The 16,710-nt window shown below is 44.3% G+C and overlaps 3 protein-coding genes across 8 annotated transcripts; all 3 read right to left on the bottom strand.

Annotated features, from left to right (window-relative positions):
- Positions 1 to 403: 403 nt before the first annotated feature.
- LOC100273825 (uncharacterized) lies at positions 404 to 2,253 on the bottom strand. Its single transcript, NM_001320092.1, has 2 exons — positions 1,511 to 2,253; positions 404 to 932 (listed from the first exon to the last, which is right to left on the bottom strand). Exons 1-2 carry the CDS (start codon positions 2,080 to 2,082, stop codon positions 521 to 523), a joined length of 984 nt encoding a protein of 327 aa, NP_001307021.1. The 5' UTR covers positions 2,083 to 2,253; the 3' UTR covers positions 404 to 520.
- A 405-nt stretch (positions 2,254 to 2,658) lies between these two features.
- Positions 2,659 to 3,765, bottom strand: LOC100856942 (uncharacterized). The gene is made up of 3 exons (NM_001254828.2): positions 3,476 to 3,765; positions 3,239 to 3,361; positions 2,659 to 3,033 (listed from the first exon to the last, which is right to left on the bottom strand). The coding sequence occupies exons 1-3, from the start codon at positions 3,605 to 3,607 to the stop codon at positions 2,890 to 2,892; spliced, it is 399 nt and encodes a 132-aa protein (NP_001241757.1). The 5' UTR covers positions 3,608 to 3,765; the 3' UTR covers positions 2,659 to 2,889.
- A 642-nt stretch (positions 3,766 to 4,407) lies between these two features.
- On the bottom strand, positions 4,408 to 12,774 carry LOC100281563 (uncharacterized). Of its 6 annotated transcripts, none has more exons than XM_008645402.3 (8): positions 12,559 to 12,774; positions 11,618 to 11,728; positions 9,084 to 10,925; positions 8,948 to 9,005; positions 6,932 to 7,080; positions 6,472 to 6,558; positions 5,528 to 5,656; positions 4,408 to 5,158 (listed from the first exon to the last, which is right to left on the bottom strand). In XM_008645402.3, the coding sequence occupies exons 2-8, from the start codon at positions 11,618 to 11,620 to the stop codon at positions 5,075 to 5,077; spliced, it is 2,352 nt and encodes a 783-aa protein (XP_008643624.1). In that variant the 5' UTR covers positions 11,621 to 11,728; positions 12,559 to 12,774; the 3' UTR covers positions 4,408 to 5,074. The 6 variants fall into 6 exon arrangements, with proteins under 6 accessions (XP_008643624.1, XP_035823897.1, XP_035823899.1 ...); XM_035968004.1 differs by having other exon boundaries at positions 11,038 to 11,728; positions 12,559 to 12,770; XM_035968006.1 differs by lacking the exon at positions 11,618 to 11,728 and adding an exon at positions 11,038 to 11,418 and having other exon boundaries at positions 12,559 to 12,765.
- Between the last annotated feature and the right edge of the window lie 3,936 nt (positions 12,775 to 16,710).

The raw sequence follows: 16,710 nt of genomic DNA, 5'->3' as shown, positions 1-16,710 counted from the left end.
CTGAGCCATATTGTTGAGCTGTACATGCCAGCCGCAACAATACTTCTCAAACGTTCATCTGTAAAACATGTTATTCTTCGGATGACATTATGATCCAAATAGCCCACTCTCCGTCCTAGCTGCATGTTGTCTAGGTACAAGAAAAAAACATGTAACGATGATGGAGTGTTCAATGAATACCTCACATTCAATTAACACCGCCCATTACGCAGTGGAAATCGTAATGGGACAAAGGTCATTGAACACATCTTTTCCTAGAACTTTAGTGGATAACAAAATCACTGATTGGCATAGCCTAATAGCTAAAATATCGCATATTCAATTATTGGATGAGAAAGACATTTTTACTTGCGACTTAAATAAGCATGGCCAATTCTCAGCTCGCTGGAGATATGGAGTGTTACTCTCTCTTGTAAATCCACTTGGAAGCTGAAAGTTCCACTTAAAATTACACAACTAAGCTTCCTACGCAAGGCTGAACTCTGAAGGGATTAGGAACAGTTTGATAAAGACTACTAGATCACTTGACATTAACGGACTTCTTAAGGGAACGAAGAACACTCCACATGACGGTTGAGACAAAGAACAAAACTACTCCAGTGACGATCGCGTATTTCAGGCCAAGATTCATGAGCAAGTTCACCAGCAGCCCTGCAAGGACGACTCCCACGAAATTTGCTGTAAAACCTGACCAGAACGGCATGCCTAGTACAGATGCAATGAAGGCCCCTGTCCACGCTCCCGTGCCTGGGAATGGAACGGCAACGAACAGCATCAAGCCGAGCCACTGGAATTCCTCAACAGGAGCAGCCTTGCGCCGTGCCCGCTCAAAGAGGAGGTCCATAATTCGAGTCGCGGACGCGCTGTTCTGAGACAGAAACGTTGCGAGTTTCTTCAGGTAGAGGATGATGAATGGTACAGGCACCATGTTCCTGGGAAAGACACAAGAGAGATCAAAATCGTTTGGTTGGACCATTTTCTGCAGAAACCCAACGGTGCATTTTGTTGCTAATTGAGACTTGTGAGTTGTGGCAGCAGGCAGATTTCCTCTTGAATGTGTTATTAAATTGAGCAAAAACATCACTGCAGGGTCAAGAGTTTTCACTTACAAGCATGTAAGGACCAATCAGTCGAAACTGGTGCATATATCCTACAAAGTCCAGACTTTCTATCACTTATTTGACTATGTACAGCTCAATGTCCAGCCCATGTAAGGTGTACTAGATAGTATGCTGATCTATCATATTTGGATCTGTTAAACTATCTGGTAGATCAAACCATCTGAATTTCAATGTTTTAGCTTGTTTAATCACGGACCTTAGTTTCTGGAATAGCATGTAAGCAACAGTTTGGATTGGTATTACACAACATTTGGGTGGAATCCCCGCCTGCTGGGAAATCGGCAATCCATCAAACATATAGTGGGCAAGCACCAGTATAGAACTATCATTTACCGAAAGGGACGACAAGACAAGAGCATAGACGAAGAGGATTGTTAAACAATACGAACCCAAGAACGGATAGGATGGTGAGGCGGACTGGATGGAGCCGCAGCCAATACCCAACGGGGATCGCCCCCCGCAGCTCGATCACCGGCAGCGTCGCGAGCGCGAACACGACGGTGTCGTCGGGCCATCCGAGCCTCCGCAGCGACTCCGCCACCCGCAGCCCGAATCCTGACGCCTTGATGGAGTCCTCCGCCGCTGCCCGCGCCGCGCCGCAGCCGAGCGCGGCGGCTGCAGCGCCGCAGCCGAGCGCGGCGGCTGCAGCGCAGCAGCCAAGCGCGAGTAGCGCCACCCGCTTCAGAGCATCCCGATCGAGCGCCTCCCGCTCCGTGGACTCCGCCTTCACACATCCACCAAGTGCCGCCGCCGCCGCACACGGCGTCCTCCGGACGGCGGCTCCGGCGCAGGAATCGCGGGGAACGGAGGAGGCCCGGAGAGGAGGAGCGGGCGCCCGCGGGCGCAGTGCGGGAGGCGGGTTCGCCTGTGGATGTGACGCGGCGAGAAGAGGAGTCCATCTCCGCCACGTCAGCGGGGGCGAGACCGCCGCTGCGGCGAGAACCGAGGCCGCCACGGGCATCGGGATCCCGTTCGTGGGTTGGATAGAGCTCGGGCTCTAAAGGGAGCTTTGGGTCGATCGATTCCGGCGACGGTTACGGTGTAGTGTACTGACCACTGACGAGTCGTTGCCTCGTTGGAGTTGGACTTGGACAGAACGAGGCTGTTCCTGTTCGCGACCTCGCGCCATCGGAGTTCGGAGGGGACAGGGGACTCGACTATCCGCTGGGAGTGGGGCCCTTTTCTGAAAAGTAACACGAGGGTGGGGTGGAAAGACAATGGGACCACCTGTCTGTGATACTGTAATAAGAAGGTGGGACGAAGCTCGCTGCGGGAGAAATAGAAGTCAAAATTGGCGTGAAACAGTTCGAAAGTCACGCTTTATTGATAGAAGAATTATTAGGTCATTTTCAACAGAAGTTTCATTTCATACTCATTAAACAGTGATACATCATTCCACTTGGTGACACAGCAATGTAATTAATAAGAGAGATATAGAGAGAATTTCATAGAAAATGATAGACTTTATAGGGATGAAACTCTGTCTATACAGTTCCCTGGTTAGTTTAAATTTGATGTGGCAGCATTAGAAACAGTGTATTAAAACTCATCACTGAGAATGACCTTATGAATCATGGTGGAATACACAGACCATGAGAAATTCATCAACGGGGAGCGATTCAAATCTCATTCAGATTTTAGAAACTCTTATTACTGACCCAGACACGTCTACCATCATTTTCACATAGTTTTTTTTTTCTTTTTTTCAGCATTCAGAGAAGGGAACCATTTCACTTCAGCAACTCCGTCCCAGGCGAACCACAGGAGTTTACGATGAGGAAGATGACGTGAACATCCGGATCTTCCTCTCAAGCTCGTCCTTCTTGGCCCCAACCACACGGCTTACCTCCTTCCCATCCTTTACAAGTACGAACGTTGGCATCGCCTCTACCTTCCATGTCCTTGCGACCTCCTGCAAAAATTCAAAGGTTTGACCAGTTAGAAACATCCAGTGCAGCAGTGCTGATATGTAAATTGCCGCCGGGGCCTTGCAAATGAGATTCTACGGCTGCCTGCTGCCTGCATCTGTGCTGTATGAAGCGGCAGGGCACCATTTACAATAAAAAGGAGGAGACGACAAGAGGATGGCGTCAGGGCCCGCAGGAGGCGTGGCGTACCGCGAGCTCGTCGACGTCGACCTTGACGAAGATGGCGTCGGAGAAGCGGGAGGCCAGCTCCTTGAAGGCCGGCTCGATGAAGCGGCAGGGCCCGCACCAGGAGGCCGAGAAGTCGATCACCATCTGCCAAGCAAAGAGCGCAAGAGAAGAAACAAAACCCTCGCGTCCTCAGATCCATCCAGGGGCACCCAAGGCCGGGGGCAAGGCAACCGGAGCCGAAAAGGAAGAGGGGCTGACCAGCTTGCTGCTGCTCTTGTGGGCCGCCCACTGCTCGTCGTAGGTGGCCTTGGAGTGGGCGGCCACCACGGCGCAGTTGGGGTCGTCGGCGGCCGGAGGGGGCGTGACTAAGCTCGAGAGGAAGGAGCCCATCGCCGATCGCTCTCGGTTGCCCTCCCTTCCCGTCTGTCTGCTTGGAGAGGTGCTTGCTGGCTTGGTGGGTGGTTGGTTTTTGTTGGGCGTATCTGCTGCCGGCGGGTGGTCCTGAATCCTGATGAGGTGAAGAAAAGAAAGTAGTGTGCTAGGTTTATGACTCGAATCGCGTGGGTCTTCGGCCTTTTGACCTTTTTCATTTGGAGGAGGGCCTGGACCATAAAATAAATTGCTGGGTAAATCCGCCATGTTAGGGCTTGTTCGTTTTGCTCTCAATCCATATGGATTGGGTGGGATTGGATGAGTTTCAATCCCAAACAAGTCAAAATTTTTCAAAATTTTTTCCAATCTCATTCAATCCACATGGAATAGGAATAACCGAACAAACCCTTAACTGAAAAAATAGATAGGAAACTTTAATCTTACCTTTTCGCATAATTTCAATAGTTAGCTTTCTAACAAAACTCGAAAAAGATCCGGGAAAAAAAAACAGGACGCGAGGAAAACCGCAGGGGAGGGGCACTCAGACTCAGATGAAAAGTGTTGAATGCACGCTTATATCTGTAAGATAAATTGAGGAGAATAGTTACCGATTGCTTATTTTTTTTATTAATTCAGATACAAAACCGCAAAACACAAATTATTGATCTATTTTAAGGAGCTCTTGATACGCTTTTATAGAAATCTCATGTAAAAGAGAGAAGAGGATTCGTTACCACCTGAATCAGAATACATAAAATGGCAAAGCAAAAGATGCCAAGCTGTGAGTAGATCGCAAACGTCGCGTACCAAAGCGCGGATAAACCAATCAGCAATCGCCGAGAGGCATATATACATCGCATATGCCAAAGCAAAACTGTGTCAGCACAAGTTCCTTTTTAGGTAAAAAAAAAACTCCAGTACCCACCACAGCGCATTGCTTTTCCAACATCTGCAAATGTGTAAAACCCACCAGGCCACCACCGTCAAGCCCCGAGAGCTGATTCAGAGTTCGTGCTTCAAGATCATCAGGGTATATAAATAAAAACCAATAAAGTTTATGCTTATAGCGTCGCAAGAACCGAATGGTTTCTTGCACAAGTGCACCCTCCTCCTGTTCTACCCTAGAATCTACCCTTCTATTGATTCTTTTCCGCACTTTATTGCATTGGTTGCCTCTTGCTCTTGGCGGCAGTCACCACAATCTAGGGTGCCAGTATTACAAATGAAATCATTCCTGGGAGTGTAGGTACAAACTGGAAGCAAATGCGCTGGTTATATGCATGATTTATGCCCGCCAAACAGACAGAAAACGCAACAAACTACAACCATTTACAGACCGGAGCCAAGTGAACCTAACTTGTTAACATCATATGAAGGAACATCCTAAACGAGCAATGCTTACTCAAATTTACTGCTATGCTACTTCTATTGCTGTTAATGAGGCAGTCACTCACAGGCTGCTGCTGACTGGAAAGCCAGGGGAAATTAGCGTTCTGGCTTCAGGTCACGATCAATGTACTGCCTCACAGCCTCTTGGTTTACATGGAAAATAAACCTCATGTCCTTTATCTGGAAAGGGGGGGAAAAAGGTAGCTAAATTAGTACAGCATGAAGATACTTAATTAAATGCATCAGTGATATCTCAGTCAAATAACAAGGGAAGGATTGTCAGGTATAGCAAAGGTTAACTTGTCAAAAAGTAATTGTTTCATGTCTGCTTACATATCACCATAGTATCATTCGTACTGTTTTTAGATACTCTATAAAACCCCAAAATAACATAATGGCAAGAAGTAAAACTTCAAGCACCCTCTACCAGTAGAACCATAAACTATGACAGGATCACAGGAATAGTTACAAAAACTGTGCATTGACTAACCACCAGGTTACAGATTCATTAAAAAATGAAGGTATACTAGAACGGGGAAGTATTGGTACCTCGATTAATGAGTCTGAGCTTAGGTTGATGCGTTTGCAGCTTGGTATTTCCTTGCTATTAACAAAGATTGGACATTTTCCAGTGTTCTTAATATGAAAATACCCAGATTCATCCATCTTGATAACCGCCTGATTGTCAGGATTACATGGGTCAAATATAATGATACAAAAAATGCACCACAGCAGAAAAGAAATGGACTCAGCACAACAAAGAATTCTATATCTTCTTGTAGGGCAATGTGCATACTGAAGGGGAGTCACCAACTGGGAGCCACAGTGCAAATCAGTAAAACTGCAACTTGATTGCTTTAAAAATGGTTCAGAACGACATGACCAACAGTAGTATATTGCAAAATTTATTAAGTGGCAGTATGAGCATTGAATGATACACTTTCAGCAATTCTAATTTCTGAAACAAACTTGTGGTCAATTTACCCAGCTGGAAATATTTTGTTACATTAGCAACACAAGTATGTGATGTTGAACAAAAAGAAACTTAGACGAATGAAACACGATTCATCAACTGCCAGTCTTTTCCAGACCTAAGGTATTGTCTCCTGGGTAAAGTTGACTGCTTTGCTAATTCAAGCAGACATCACAGATTGCTTGCTAAAATGTGACATACATAGTACCAATATCAATAAAAGCCATCAAGGTGGCACATGCCAAATGTGGCTGCCAATCAAATAAAAACCCACCAAACAGAAACAATATTTTGCCTTAGACAAACCACAATTATGACTATGAAAGGTGCAAATGACGTGCAACTAAAAACAAGGGATAATAAATTTAACCTCCTAAAGTACATATATGTTTCTTACCTTCTTACATAAAACATAGTCAAGCAATCAAGTTCTCTATTATTAGGCATTAGCCATTTCCTAAGGAAATGTAATTCCGTAAGTGTCACTTCTTAACACACAATGGACCATTCAAGGAATTACCTGTCGGCGAGATATCTTATTTGCCCTCCCTTCTTTTCCTAAATCAATGTCAACTTTAATGTCTTCTGTCTCTCTTCCAAGAGTAACCTGCTTCAGCAATGAAAAAAATCAGAATATGGTAGCAACATATTACACGAATATTCACTGCATACTCCACGCATGTACAGAAACAAGATGGTTGAATCTTCCAGTTCCTAATCAGGATGTCTCATATCAGAACATGAAATTCCAAACTGGAAATAAAATGGTGGTCCTGGGTACTATATTTAGAATTTGTCAGATACATCTCGAGTCCTAGAAACCAAAGTTGTTTGTATCTGTATCTCTAAGTGACTGGGTGTCAATATTCCACTGCCAGCTGTCTGTCACAATATATAGATATGAAAATTGTGCACTCTTAGTCTTAGTTGTCACCCCTCACTTACATCCTATAACTGATTTAGCTGAAAAGATAGCTGACCTCAGGATCCTTTATGTAGCATCTCAAGTGCAATCCATAGATAACTGCAAAGGCACCATGCGACATGATAGCTCTGTTCATACAAGACCGAGCACCTTGCTCCAATCTAATCAATGCCTTCCTGCTTTCCGGGTGAGGAAATCCGGTAACTGAAGATTTCAAAAGATAGAAAATAAGAATACATTCTGCTTCACTGATCAATGCCGGATCAATATTGTTTGCATTAAAATTTTCATAAGAGTAAAATGGTCACATGTTTGTAGCTTGGTAAGTCCATAACTACACCAACTCTTACACTATTATAAAAACAATCCATTATATGAATGTTAACTCCTTAAACCCTCAGCCAACAAATGCCCTAGAAATGGTGAATCTTTCCTTTAATGACTTGAGCCTGTTCAGCACAATACTTCAGCTAACTCTGTAACACCAGTATTAAAAACGCCATTAAGCACTTGCTTAGGCGCACTTGAGCACTAGGCAGAGACCTAGCGTGTCACCTAGGCTATAAGTGTCCAATTAAATGTGGCACGAACTGTCAGAACCCATGGATGTTGAAGGAAGAGAAGGATGAGATTATATGATGGCAAAATGGTTTGTTGTATTGTGATTCCATCTATGCCTACCTCGTGGTGTTGAAATCACTCACCCTCTGCTCGATTTCTCCAAAGGGTCATGTGTGCACTGTGCAGCCAAAGTAGGGGTGCCATGAAAGGGGGAGAGGACGAGGTGCGCACGGATGGAGTAGATGTAGGGCGTATGGAGGAGCCAGTGGTGAGCGCGGGAGAAGAGGTGGTGCGCCATGGAGAGATGGAGAGACAAATGGAGGCCCACATGCAGAGGAGGCGGTGCAGTTGTGTGAGAATGAGAATTGAAGACTGGGAATTGGTAGTGGTAGCGCATCGTTGGGTGTTATGGTGTTTAGATGGGCTTCCTTCCCTAGTGAGCTCAGTGGGTTGTTATGGCATTGCCCTTCCTTTTCTATTTTTTTGTCACATTTATGCAGGCCTGGTGCAGTGGTGAGAGCTGCCTCACTGAGTCACAAGGTCACGGGTTTGAAGCAACCTCTCCGCATTTGCAAGGGAAATGTTTGCCCCGGTTTATTCCTTCCCTAGACCCCACTCATGTAGGAGCCTCCGGCACTGAGTCCGCCATTTTTTATGCAACTATAGATCTATTGATATGTAGCTAGTGTGCTGTTATAGATACTTTTGTGGGGCGCCAGTATTCAAGGAGTTCGCCGACCAAAATATCATCGAGGGGTGAATGATATTTTTGTGGGTAGCCAGTATGCAAGGAAATACTGGCGCCCCACCAGCTGTGGGTAGTTTCCAATTCTGGTGAATGATATTTTTGTGGGGCGCCAGTATTCAAGGAGAAGGGTGGCTAGGGATGATGTACCGAATGCCAGCAGAAACAGTTAAGGAAAGAGAATCAGCGCATAAGAAGAAAAGGGGCAGGTAACAAGCCGTGGCTACAAATCAAGGATACTCAGTTTCCTTAGCTAGTTTGTTGCCAAATAATAGCAGATTAGTTTCCTAAATGCATCTGGTTGTTTTCTTGAGCTGTAAGCCGCCTACCTCTATAAAGGTGTGGGCTGTAGTTTGTATTAGGCATCAAAGGAATAAGATTTCCCAGTTTGGGGCGGGATCACCTCTGATCACCCTGGCCGAGCACAGCGCCAGCGCAGGTGACCGTGGTGATCAACGCACTCCTGCGCCCTACGACTTGCGCAACTCTCATCTTCCCCTTCACTCGCCCTTGAGAGACACTAGGAGACCCAGATTACGAGCTTACCAGAGGTAAGCTCCTAACATGTGCATACGCTTAATCGTGTTTAATCTATGTTTAGACGTCCGAGGCACTCGGTGGCTTAGCACCTGCCTGATGCCTTTTAAAAACTTGTGTGACACTGATGCTAAAGTTAAAAATAAAGAAAGAGCTGCGTCTATACATGGTATTTGATTAATTTCATATACCGATCAGCAAGCAAAATGTGTAATTATAAACATTTACCTTCAGGATGCATAAAATCGGAGTCTTGGTCCCACGGGATAAGATCCTGGTCAAGAATCTGTATTGAACATGATATGCAACTAGTCAGAAACATCGTATTAAAGAGATCCAGGTAGCTGAGCTACAAGATTTTTACCAAAGCTTCTAGATCATAGTAATTTGGAACATCTTTTTCATAGTCAGGGCATTCTTCTGCTTGAGCTGGTGTTGGCGCATTTGCAATAGTGTTCTGAATATCCAAATCGGGCAGTGCATTTGATGGCATACAGTTCTGTAGAGCAGCCTTGTCACCTAATTCTGGTTTACCATCAAGTGAGTTGTGTTGCATCTGATCAGGAGCTTGAACTGAATTTTGCAAAGTCAAACCATGAGAGTTATCAAAGCTCTCGTGTGGTCCTAAACTACAAGGTGATCCTTCACCAAATCCAGCAGTGCTAAAAGAAGGCAAAGCTAGCATGCATGTGTTTGCATCATTTGTGTCAATGTTACCAGGCAAAAGGCCTCCAACTGTTAAAGCACCTTCTGATGGTTTAGCTCCTAGGACACCACCTTCGTCATGAGCCACTGAATCTTCTTTTTGTTCTGAAGTGGATGGGTTGGGCTGTTCAGCAATTGATGGAGGGCTGATTGCAGGGGAGACGGAATAGATAGTATTCTCAGATTTCTGCCCAAAGGTAGAAGTACAGCATTCAAGAGGATACTCTGTTGGTGTAGAAACATCGTCGTTGCAAGGAATTTCAGTATCTTCTGTGTTCAATTTGCACTCAACATACAGGCCAGGACAGGGCACTACTAATGAAGTAGGAAATAAGATTATACCAGAAGCATCTACATTATTTTTCACATCACCAAGATCTATTTGATCACAGGACATATTGGCTTCATCAGCATGAACCAGATTTTGCATGGTTGATCTAACCCCATGAACAACTAATGCAGTATCGTCTAAATCCTCCTGGATTCCCTCACTTGGAGAATTCAAAAGATTTTCACTATTCAGGATATCAAGGTCTTCACTATTAGTGAAATATGGGAAGTCCATAAACTCAGTAGCGTGATCTAAACCAGATATCCCACCATCTAAATGCGCTTCAAATGTGAGAGGGTCCCTGTCTTCTGATTTTACATCCTTATCATCAGCAAGAGCGAGCCTGTCGCTTCGCTGAAGACTCAAGATTGCACCACCTGGTGCTTCAGAACCCTCAGGTTGACCAATCATTTGGAGAGGCATAGGTTCCTGCACACTTCCACTGAAATGGTTAGGGATCACCAAAGCCTTTGAGTCTACCACCCCATTACCACATTGATTGTTGTCCAACTGCTGAAACTGCATAGAATCCTGAAAATTTGTGATACTCTTTAGAGAAAGATTGTTCCCTTCTCTATTCCCATGATTATTCGCTGTGTACGCATGATGTTCATATAGTTGGCCTACATCTGAGTAGCCATACACAACATTACTGGTGCCATCCCCATCTCTTGTCATGCTTTCAGTATGCTTCGTATGAAAAGCATGTTCGTTCATTTCAGAATATGAATGTCCAATGGTGTACCTTGAACCTACTTGCCCATAGCGGCTTACTGAATTCAGCTCTGGTTCAATATTGTTAGGTAGGCCTCCACAGATACACTCACTACCAATTGCCGTACACGAACAGGGGACAAGAAATCCAAGGTCGCCACTGTTGCGTGGATCATTGCGTACTCTTTTTCTCATCGCATAATATAGATTCTTTACACTGTCTATTTTCCGTTTCTGAAATGAAAAATCCTTTGCTTTTGAGTTGAAAAGTTTATGTGCCTTGGCTGGATCGGAAGTAGAAAGTTCATTCTCATACTCAGCCATCCGAGAAGCTGCTTGTGTTGAGATATCTGGGTCATATAGCAATGAATTCCAGCGGTCCTGTATTTCATGAAGAGTGAATTTACGGGAAAAACATACAGCTCCTCTGGCTAAGGACTCTAACGAAGCACCAGCCTGCAAGTATTACAAGGAGCAGTTAGTATTTGGCAAATAAAATAAAATAATTACTAGTGAAGTCATGTAGATCCAAGTTTGGAGCAGCCTTGTACTATTTTTGGTTTCGTACTGTGTTGGCTTCACAAAATCACAAACCCACTGGTGTGGGCTCTTCTACAGCGCAGGTTGTACTTGTGGAAGATCTCCGGTCGCGGCCTCAGAGACGGGCGACGAAGAGGTGCCGTGCTGATGGCCGACGAGGAACACAGGGGCAGACGTGAAGATGGAGAAGGTAAGGGAAAACGGGGAAGCAGGGATCAATCTCTTTATTTCATCCATTGTTTCATATAAATGGACCTGACTAGGACCTAATCTGATAAGGTCTTGCTAATTGGCCGACTCCCTAACAAATGGGAGGTCCTAACAAACTGGCCGGATCTAAACAGACTTGAACCAACTAAGCTATTTTATAGCTGGACTTATCTCCTGCTGGACCTCTTCTCCTTTGCTTCTGTGTTTGTATGGAATACCAACCATAACACCCACTTATTAGAACTATTGCTAGATCAATATGCTGACCTAGAGATTAAATAACAAGAGTTGTTCATAGTATATTTTGAGGAAAAATGCTTAGAATAAAATATAGGGACAACGGAAATAATCTATATTTGATGATAACATGGTAGAGTATGTGAATTAGAGAAAGCAACCATTTCAATTAGATTAGGCTGCTGATTCGCTGCTACATAGTGCAGGACATTGCTTCAAAACATAATTAATATGAGAGCGCTGGCTGCTGCTACCATCAGTGTTCAATAATTCTGCAAGTGGCAATCATTATAGAGAAACAACTTCAGAGCTAAAGTAATTCAACAGAACGTGATTGGATTTGCAAAAGTTTAGGGTATCAAGCAATGGGCCACACCATCCAATTGCTAAAATTACTAAGAAAACAATTTTTCCCATTTCAAGATTTTGACTCCTAGACTACCTGGAGAATTATCAGAATTGCAATTAATCTCGACTGAGAAATGCACAAAGAATTTTGGAATAATTGGACCTATACCATTAAAAGACTGCAACTTTAGATATATACCATTGGCTCCACATGTCATTGACTCATGTGGATCCCACATATAAGTGAGATAGCAATGGTATATATCTAAAGTTGTAATCTTTTAATGGTACAGATCCAAATTTCCCAAGAATTTTAGGGCCCTCACGAGCCACGCTATCCAATTACTAAGTTCTCCAAGAAAACATACTTTTTCCCCATTTCAGTATTTTGATTCCCTAGCCTACCAGGAGAATTACCAGAATCGCAATTAATTTCAACTGAGAAATGCAAACAAATTCAGGACCCCAGGGCCAAGCTATAAAACGGGTAAAACCACCAGGTGAATAATCCCATCAGAATATAGTTGAGCAATTTACCAAAGAAGGAAGGGTTTAAGTTATTTTATCTGCGTATATGAAGAGGACCAATTCTGACTACCCGGTATTCCGATAAACACAAAACCCTCGGAATCCGTCGCGTTTCAGCGGTAATAGCCCAGGAATAACATTGGGCGCTTGAATTGACGCGTCGAGACGAACAGTAGGAACTCCAATAAATGCGGTCGGGAGTACAAGGGGGGCAGGCAGGGGTTACCTCGACGGCGTTCTTGAGAAGGATGTCATCCTCGACTAGCCAATTCACCGACGAAATCGAAGCCGACATTGCGCCCATGCCGGCACTGCTGCCGCCGCCTTGGCCGCTTCGAGGGAGGGGGGGGAGGACGCGGAGTTAGGCGCGTATGGTTTAGGGTTTTGGCCTTTTGGGAAAGGCGACAGGGGAAGAAGAGGACGAACGAAGAGTTCCCCAGGTTTGGGTGGGGCTGGCGGGCGCGAGCCTGACCAGCCGGGACCTGCGAGGGGACAACCGGCCAACTGTTCCTTCGGCAAATCGGGCATAAAATATCTCACTGTTAAAATTATACTTATTTAGATAGCCATGCTTTCTTTTCAAAAATTAAAATCTTAAATTAACATTAAAATGGTCTTCCTATCCTTATGGCGGCACGTATCATATTTTAATTAAATTATATAGGACATCATGTTATTTTGCTTTGTATGCTTATCATGAAAACATCATGTTATTTGAATTATTGTGGTGAGAATGACGTTAAATTTAGTGTTTGTCATATTTTAATTAGTTTTAAACTTGCTTCAAAATCAATGTCATTAGAAACTCATAAAAACATAATCTGTACTAACTATTAAGGCTCGATTGTAGACTGCCCCCGCCCTGCAACCGACGCTTCGCTGCCCGCCGCATCTCCCGCTCGCTTGTCGCCGCTTCTCCCGCACACCCACCGGGATGCACGCCCGCCTCCGCTTCTCCCGCATGTCGGGCCTACCACAAGCACGCTGCCCGCGCGCAGCACTCCCCCTCCGCGAATCACGCCACCTCCCGCATCCCCCCGTCGTCCACACGCACGCCGACCGCCGCGATGCACGCCCGCGCCAAGCACTCCCCCGCCGTACTCCCCAGCCGTGAAGCGCCCGCGCGCAGCACTCCCCCGCTGCAAATCCTGCAACCATCCGCACGCCAAGCGCCCGGTTCTGGTGAGGGTCCAGGTCGGTGGCTTTCAAGCACTTCTCGTCGTCGATGAAGTGCACGGGCAGGTCGGCGCGCAGGCCCAGCGCCACGAGGAAATGCTTGCGCAGGCACGGGGGCTCCTGTCCTGAGCTCCTCTCTGCCGGCATCGGGCGACGGCGTCCGCGGGTGAGGCGGGACGGCGGCGCTGATGGGCTCCAACTCCAAGTCGCCGAATGGCGGCGGTGCCGATGCCTCGAGGAGGAACGTGACCGTGGCCCTGCCGCGAATCCCGCCACCCAGGTAGATCTGGCAGTCATTGTATTAATTTGGCAGTCATTGGATTTCTTTCTGAAAGTGTTGCATTCCTGGATTATCATTAATAAAGTCTGTTTCTATTTATCTTTTACTAAAATCATTCATGGCAAAAACTTGTGTAAGAGCAGACTTATGGTTCTTGAGTAGATGTGCAACACTAATGGTTTAGGACCTAAGAAGGGCATGCATAAGAAGAATTGTTTTCTAACATTTAAAACTGATTCTTGTGCTGCCTAACAATGTCAGCTCTTGATTCTTGAAAAGGATATCTGTGCATAAGAAGGAAGTTTATTCGTGTAACACCTAATATTTAGGGTTGTGTTGCATAACAATGTTAGCTCTTAAAGAGTGGGTTCCAATTTGCTGAACTGGAGTGCCTTGTTATGCTGGAAAGTAATTTTTGGCATTTCTCTTCTCTTTATTGTGAGTTCTTTTGTTGGAAATGGAAATTCCAAGCACCCAGCCACCCAGGTAGTCTTATAGAAATTTATTTTATCAGGGACCACACTCTGATTTTACTGGGCCAAATTGTGGGAGTACAGCCTGTGTAGCTTTGATCAGAAATAAGCAACTCATTGTGGCAAATGCTGGTGACTCCCGCTGTGTCATCTCAAGGAATGGTCAGGTCAGTTGTTGTTACTCCTTTTTTTTGAGGAAACAGGAGGGGTTACCGCCCGACTAGCAGTTGCACTAAAAACAACACAATACAAAGGTTGTGCTATATTTTGAAATAAAGTTCATGTGTGATCCTCTCATTTTTTTCACTTCTTTCACAAAACACAGACTATACTCCCACAATTTGGTAGCGCGTGCGTCCCTGACCCCCCGAGCTCGCGTAGTCCGGAGGTCCGTGCCCACCCCACCCCTCAGAGATTTCTCCCTCCCTTAGGAGCTAGAGGCGGCGGTGGCATGGCTGCGTCGGGAGAAGGAGGTCGCAGAGGATTTGAGTGGATTCAAGAGGAATAGATGGAGGTGGAGTCCTGATCTGGACCCCGCCGTGGTATGTGCATGGGATAAATCACATTTGGTTGGGATAGAACGAGGGAATGCAAGTTGGGATTGCTTGGCTGGTCATACAAGGTAATGTGCTCTCAGTTCAGAACTTCAAATATTGTTGGCTACACAAATTTCATCACATATGAATTATTGGGCTAATGTCTGCCTAATTGAAATTGATATAAATTAGGTGCTGCAGATGCATGGTTTGAGATCAGGGTTGTATAGACAACCAGTAAAGATATCAAGCAAAGGGTGATCAAATGGATATTTACGGTATGAATTTCAACCAATATGTTGTGTTTATCACCATTTTCCCTGCCCGAATAAAAAATACAAAATAATACCTTAAGGTTTTGCAGGTTTGATCTGTTCCGGGTTTCATGTAGGAATCAAGGAACTAGCTGAGGTCTCCTTCCCTCAAGATGACAAACAAACAAAAAAAACTACCCTCAAGGTGACCTAAACACAAAGGGATCTACATAATACCCTACAAGACTAGACCAGGTCTCCTTTCTGAAGGAGAGCTTTTTGCTTCAAAGACATCATTTATAAAACTTCTGAGGTATGAATAATTATTTTATGATGGTTCCTATTCTAGGTGATTAGTCACACTAGGGAAAACAGTTTGTTCCTCCAATGATGGTTCATGTTCTAGGTGATTAGTCAGGTGCATTATATGTTTCTCTGGTTTGATAACAATTGAGATGCTTGATTACTCCTCGACTCTGGAGAATTTCAAGGTAACATATAACTCTTGGTTAATGCCCCGAACTACCTCGCTATCTTTGTCCAAAGCTGTGGGAATCTACCCAAGGTAAGAATCATGAAACGGTTATCGGATTTGGTTGGTTCTTGAGCTGATTTTGTAAGTGCACCCCCGAATTGCTTTATTCAGATGTGTTTTGTGGCTTATTTATGTGTAAATCCCTTGAAGGTAGAGGGTTGAGGTAGGATTTGCTGTTCCAAGAAGAGGTATGCCATATGCCTGTGATGACTCATGTTTTGTGCATGCTTCAAGTTTCAACTATATTCATTCATAAAGCTAGACTGCATTTTCTGTTGGGTTGTATACTGAAAAAATAAGTTCATGCTGCTAAACTGAAAGTTCCACTGTTTTCCTTAAAATCATGACATTTGGTATATATATTTACCCCAAGGATTTACCACCATCTACAACCAATCTAGAGCCTTTTAGTAAATTAAGCCATGAACCAATGCCATGATATTCAGTAATTTCATGTTTGATTAAATTAATTTCACCTATGTGTTCAGTTGTATGTTCTTCTTTTTATCTTGGTGATGTTTTTTAGTTCTTTGCTCGAAGCTACAAGAAGAGGCTAAAGGCGGTTCCCTTCTGCAAAATCAGCTTCACAATATTCCTATTAGTACATGGTCTCCACATACGAGGAGGTCAAGCAGTAGGCAACTCAGAACTTTGTTATTGAGTTATCCACTAAATACTTGCCTGGATATTCTGCTTCAAGGTATGCTGACAGCCTGACATTTCCGATGCAACATTTGTATTGATACTTTCATCTGATTCTAAGGATTATAAACGACAATCACGAACTATGCAATCAACTTAAGTATGTGATTTGTTCTTGAATAATACAGATGATAATTTTAGCTCAACAGTAAACATATGAACTAATGTACCATGGAAAATACATAAATTACACCTGACATGATCAGTAGGATCATGCACCACATCACTTTAGTCTTATGATCTATATAGATTCCAGCAAATGTTCATTGGTTTTTTATCTGTTAGATTCCTGTAAAACTTGCTAAGTGTTACACCCAGATCTGTATACAGTTGTATACTCTAGGCAAAGGACTCTTTTATTAAAGTTCTTTTGCTACAGGAGATGATTTTTCCTCCCTCCCTAATGATAGAAAGACAATGTG

This window comes from Zea mays, chromosome 5 (genome assembly GCF_902167145.1).
Source record: "Zea mays cultivar B73 chromosome 5, Zm-B73-REFERENCE-NAM-5.0, whole genome shotgun sequence".
Lineage (NCBI taxonomy): Eukaryota > Viridiplantae > Streptophyta > Magnoliopsida > Poales > Poaceae > Zea > Zea mays.
This window is presented reverse-complemented; position numbering and strand designations above follow the sequence as displayed.

Excerpts from the sequence above, each read along its gene's own strand:
- LOC100856942 (NM_001254828.2), bottom strand. The coding sequence starts at position 3,607 with ATGGGCTCCTTCCTCTCGAGCTTAGTCACGCCCCCTCCGGCCGCCGAC. Across the intron at positions 3,362-3,475 it reads ACAAGAGCAGCAGCAAGCTG|ATGGTGATCGACTTCTCGGC; the intron begins GTCAGCCCCTCT and ends TTTGCTTGGCAG. Across the intron at positions 3,034-3,238 it reads TCGACGTCGACGAGCTCGCG|GAGGTCGCAAGGACATGGAA; the intron begins GTACGCCACGCC and ends GAATTTTTGCAG.
- LOC100281563 (NM_001373970.1), bottom strand. The coding sequence starts at position 12,636 with ATGGGCGCAATGTCGGCTTCGATTTCGTCGGTGAATTGGCTAGTCGAG. Across the intron at positions 6,559-6,931 it reads GCTACATAAAGGATCCTGAG|GTTACTCTTGGAAGAGAGAC; the intron begins GTCAGCTATCTT and ends TTGCTGAAGCAG. Across the intron at positions 5,657-6,471 it reads ATAAGATATCTCGCCGACAG|GCGGTTATCAAGATGGATGA; the intron begins GTAATTCCTTGA and ends CCTGACAATCAG.
- LOC100273825 (NM_001320092.1), bottom strand. The coding sequence starts at position 2,082 with ATGCCCGTGGCGGCCTCGGTTCTCGCCGCAGCGGCGGTCTCGCCCCCG. Across the intron at positions 933-1,510 it reads ACCATCCTATCCGTTCTTGG|GAACATGGTGCCTGTACCAT; the intron begins GTTCGTATTGTT and ends TGTCTTTCCCAG.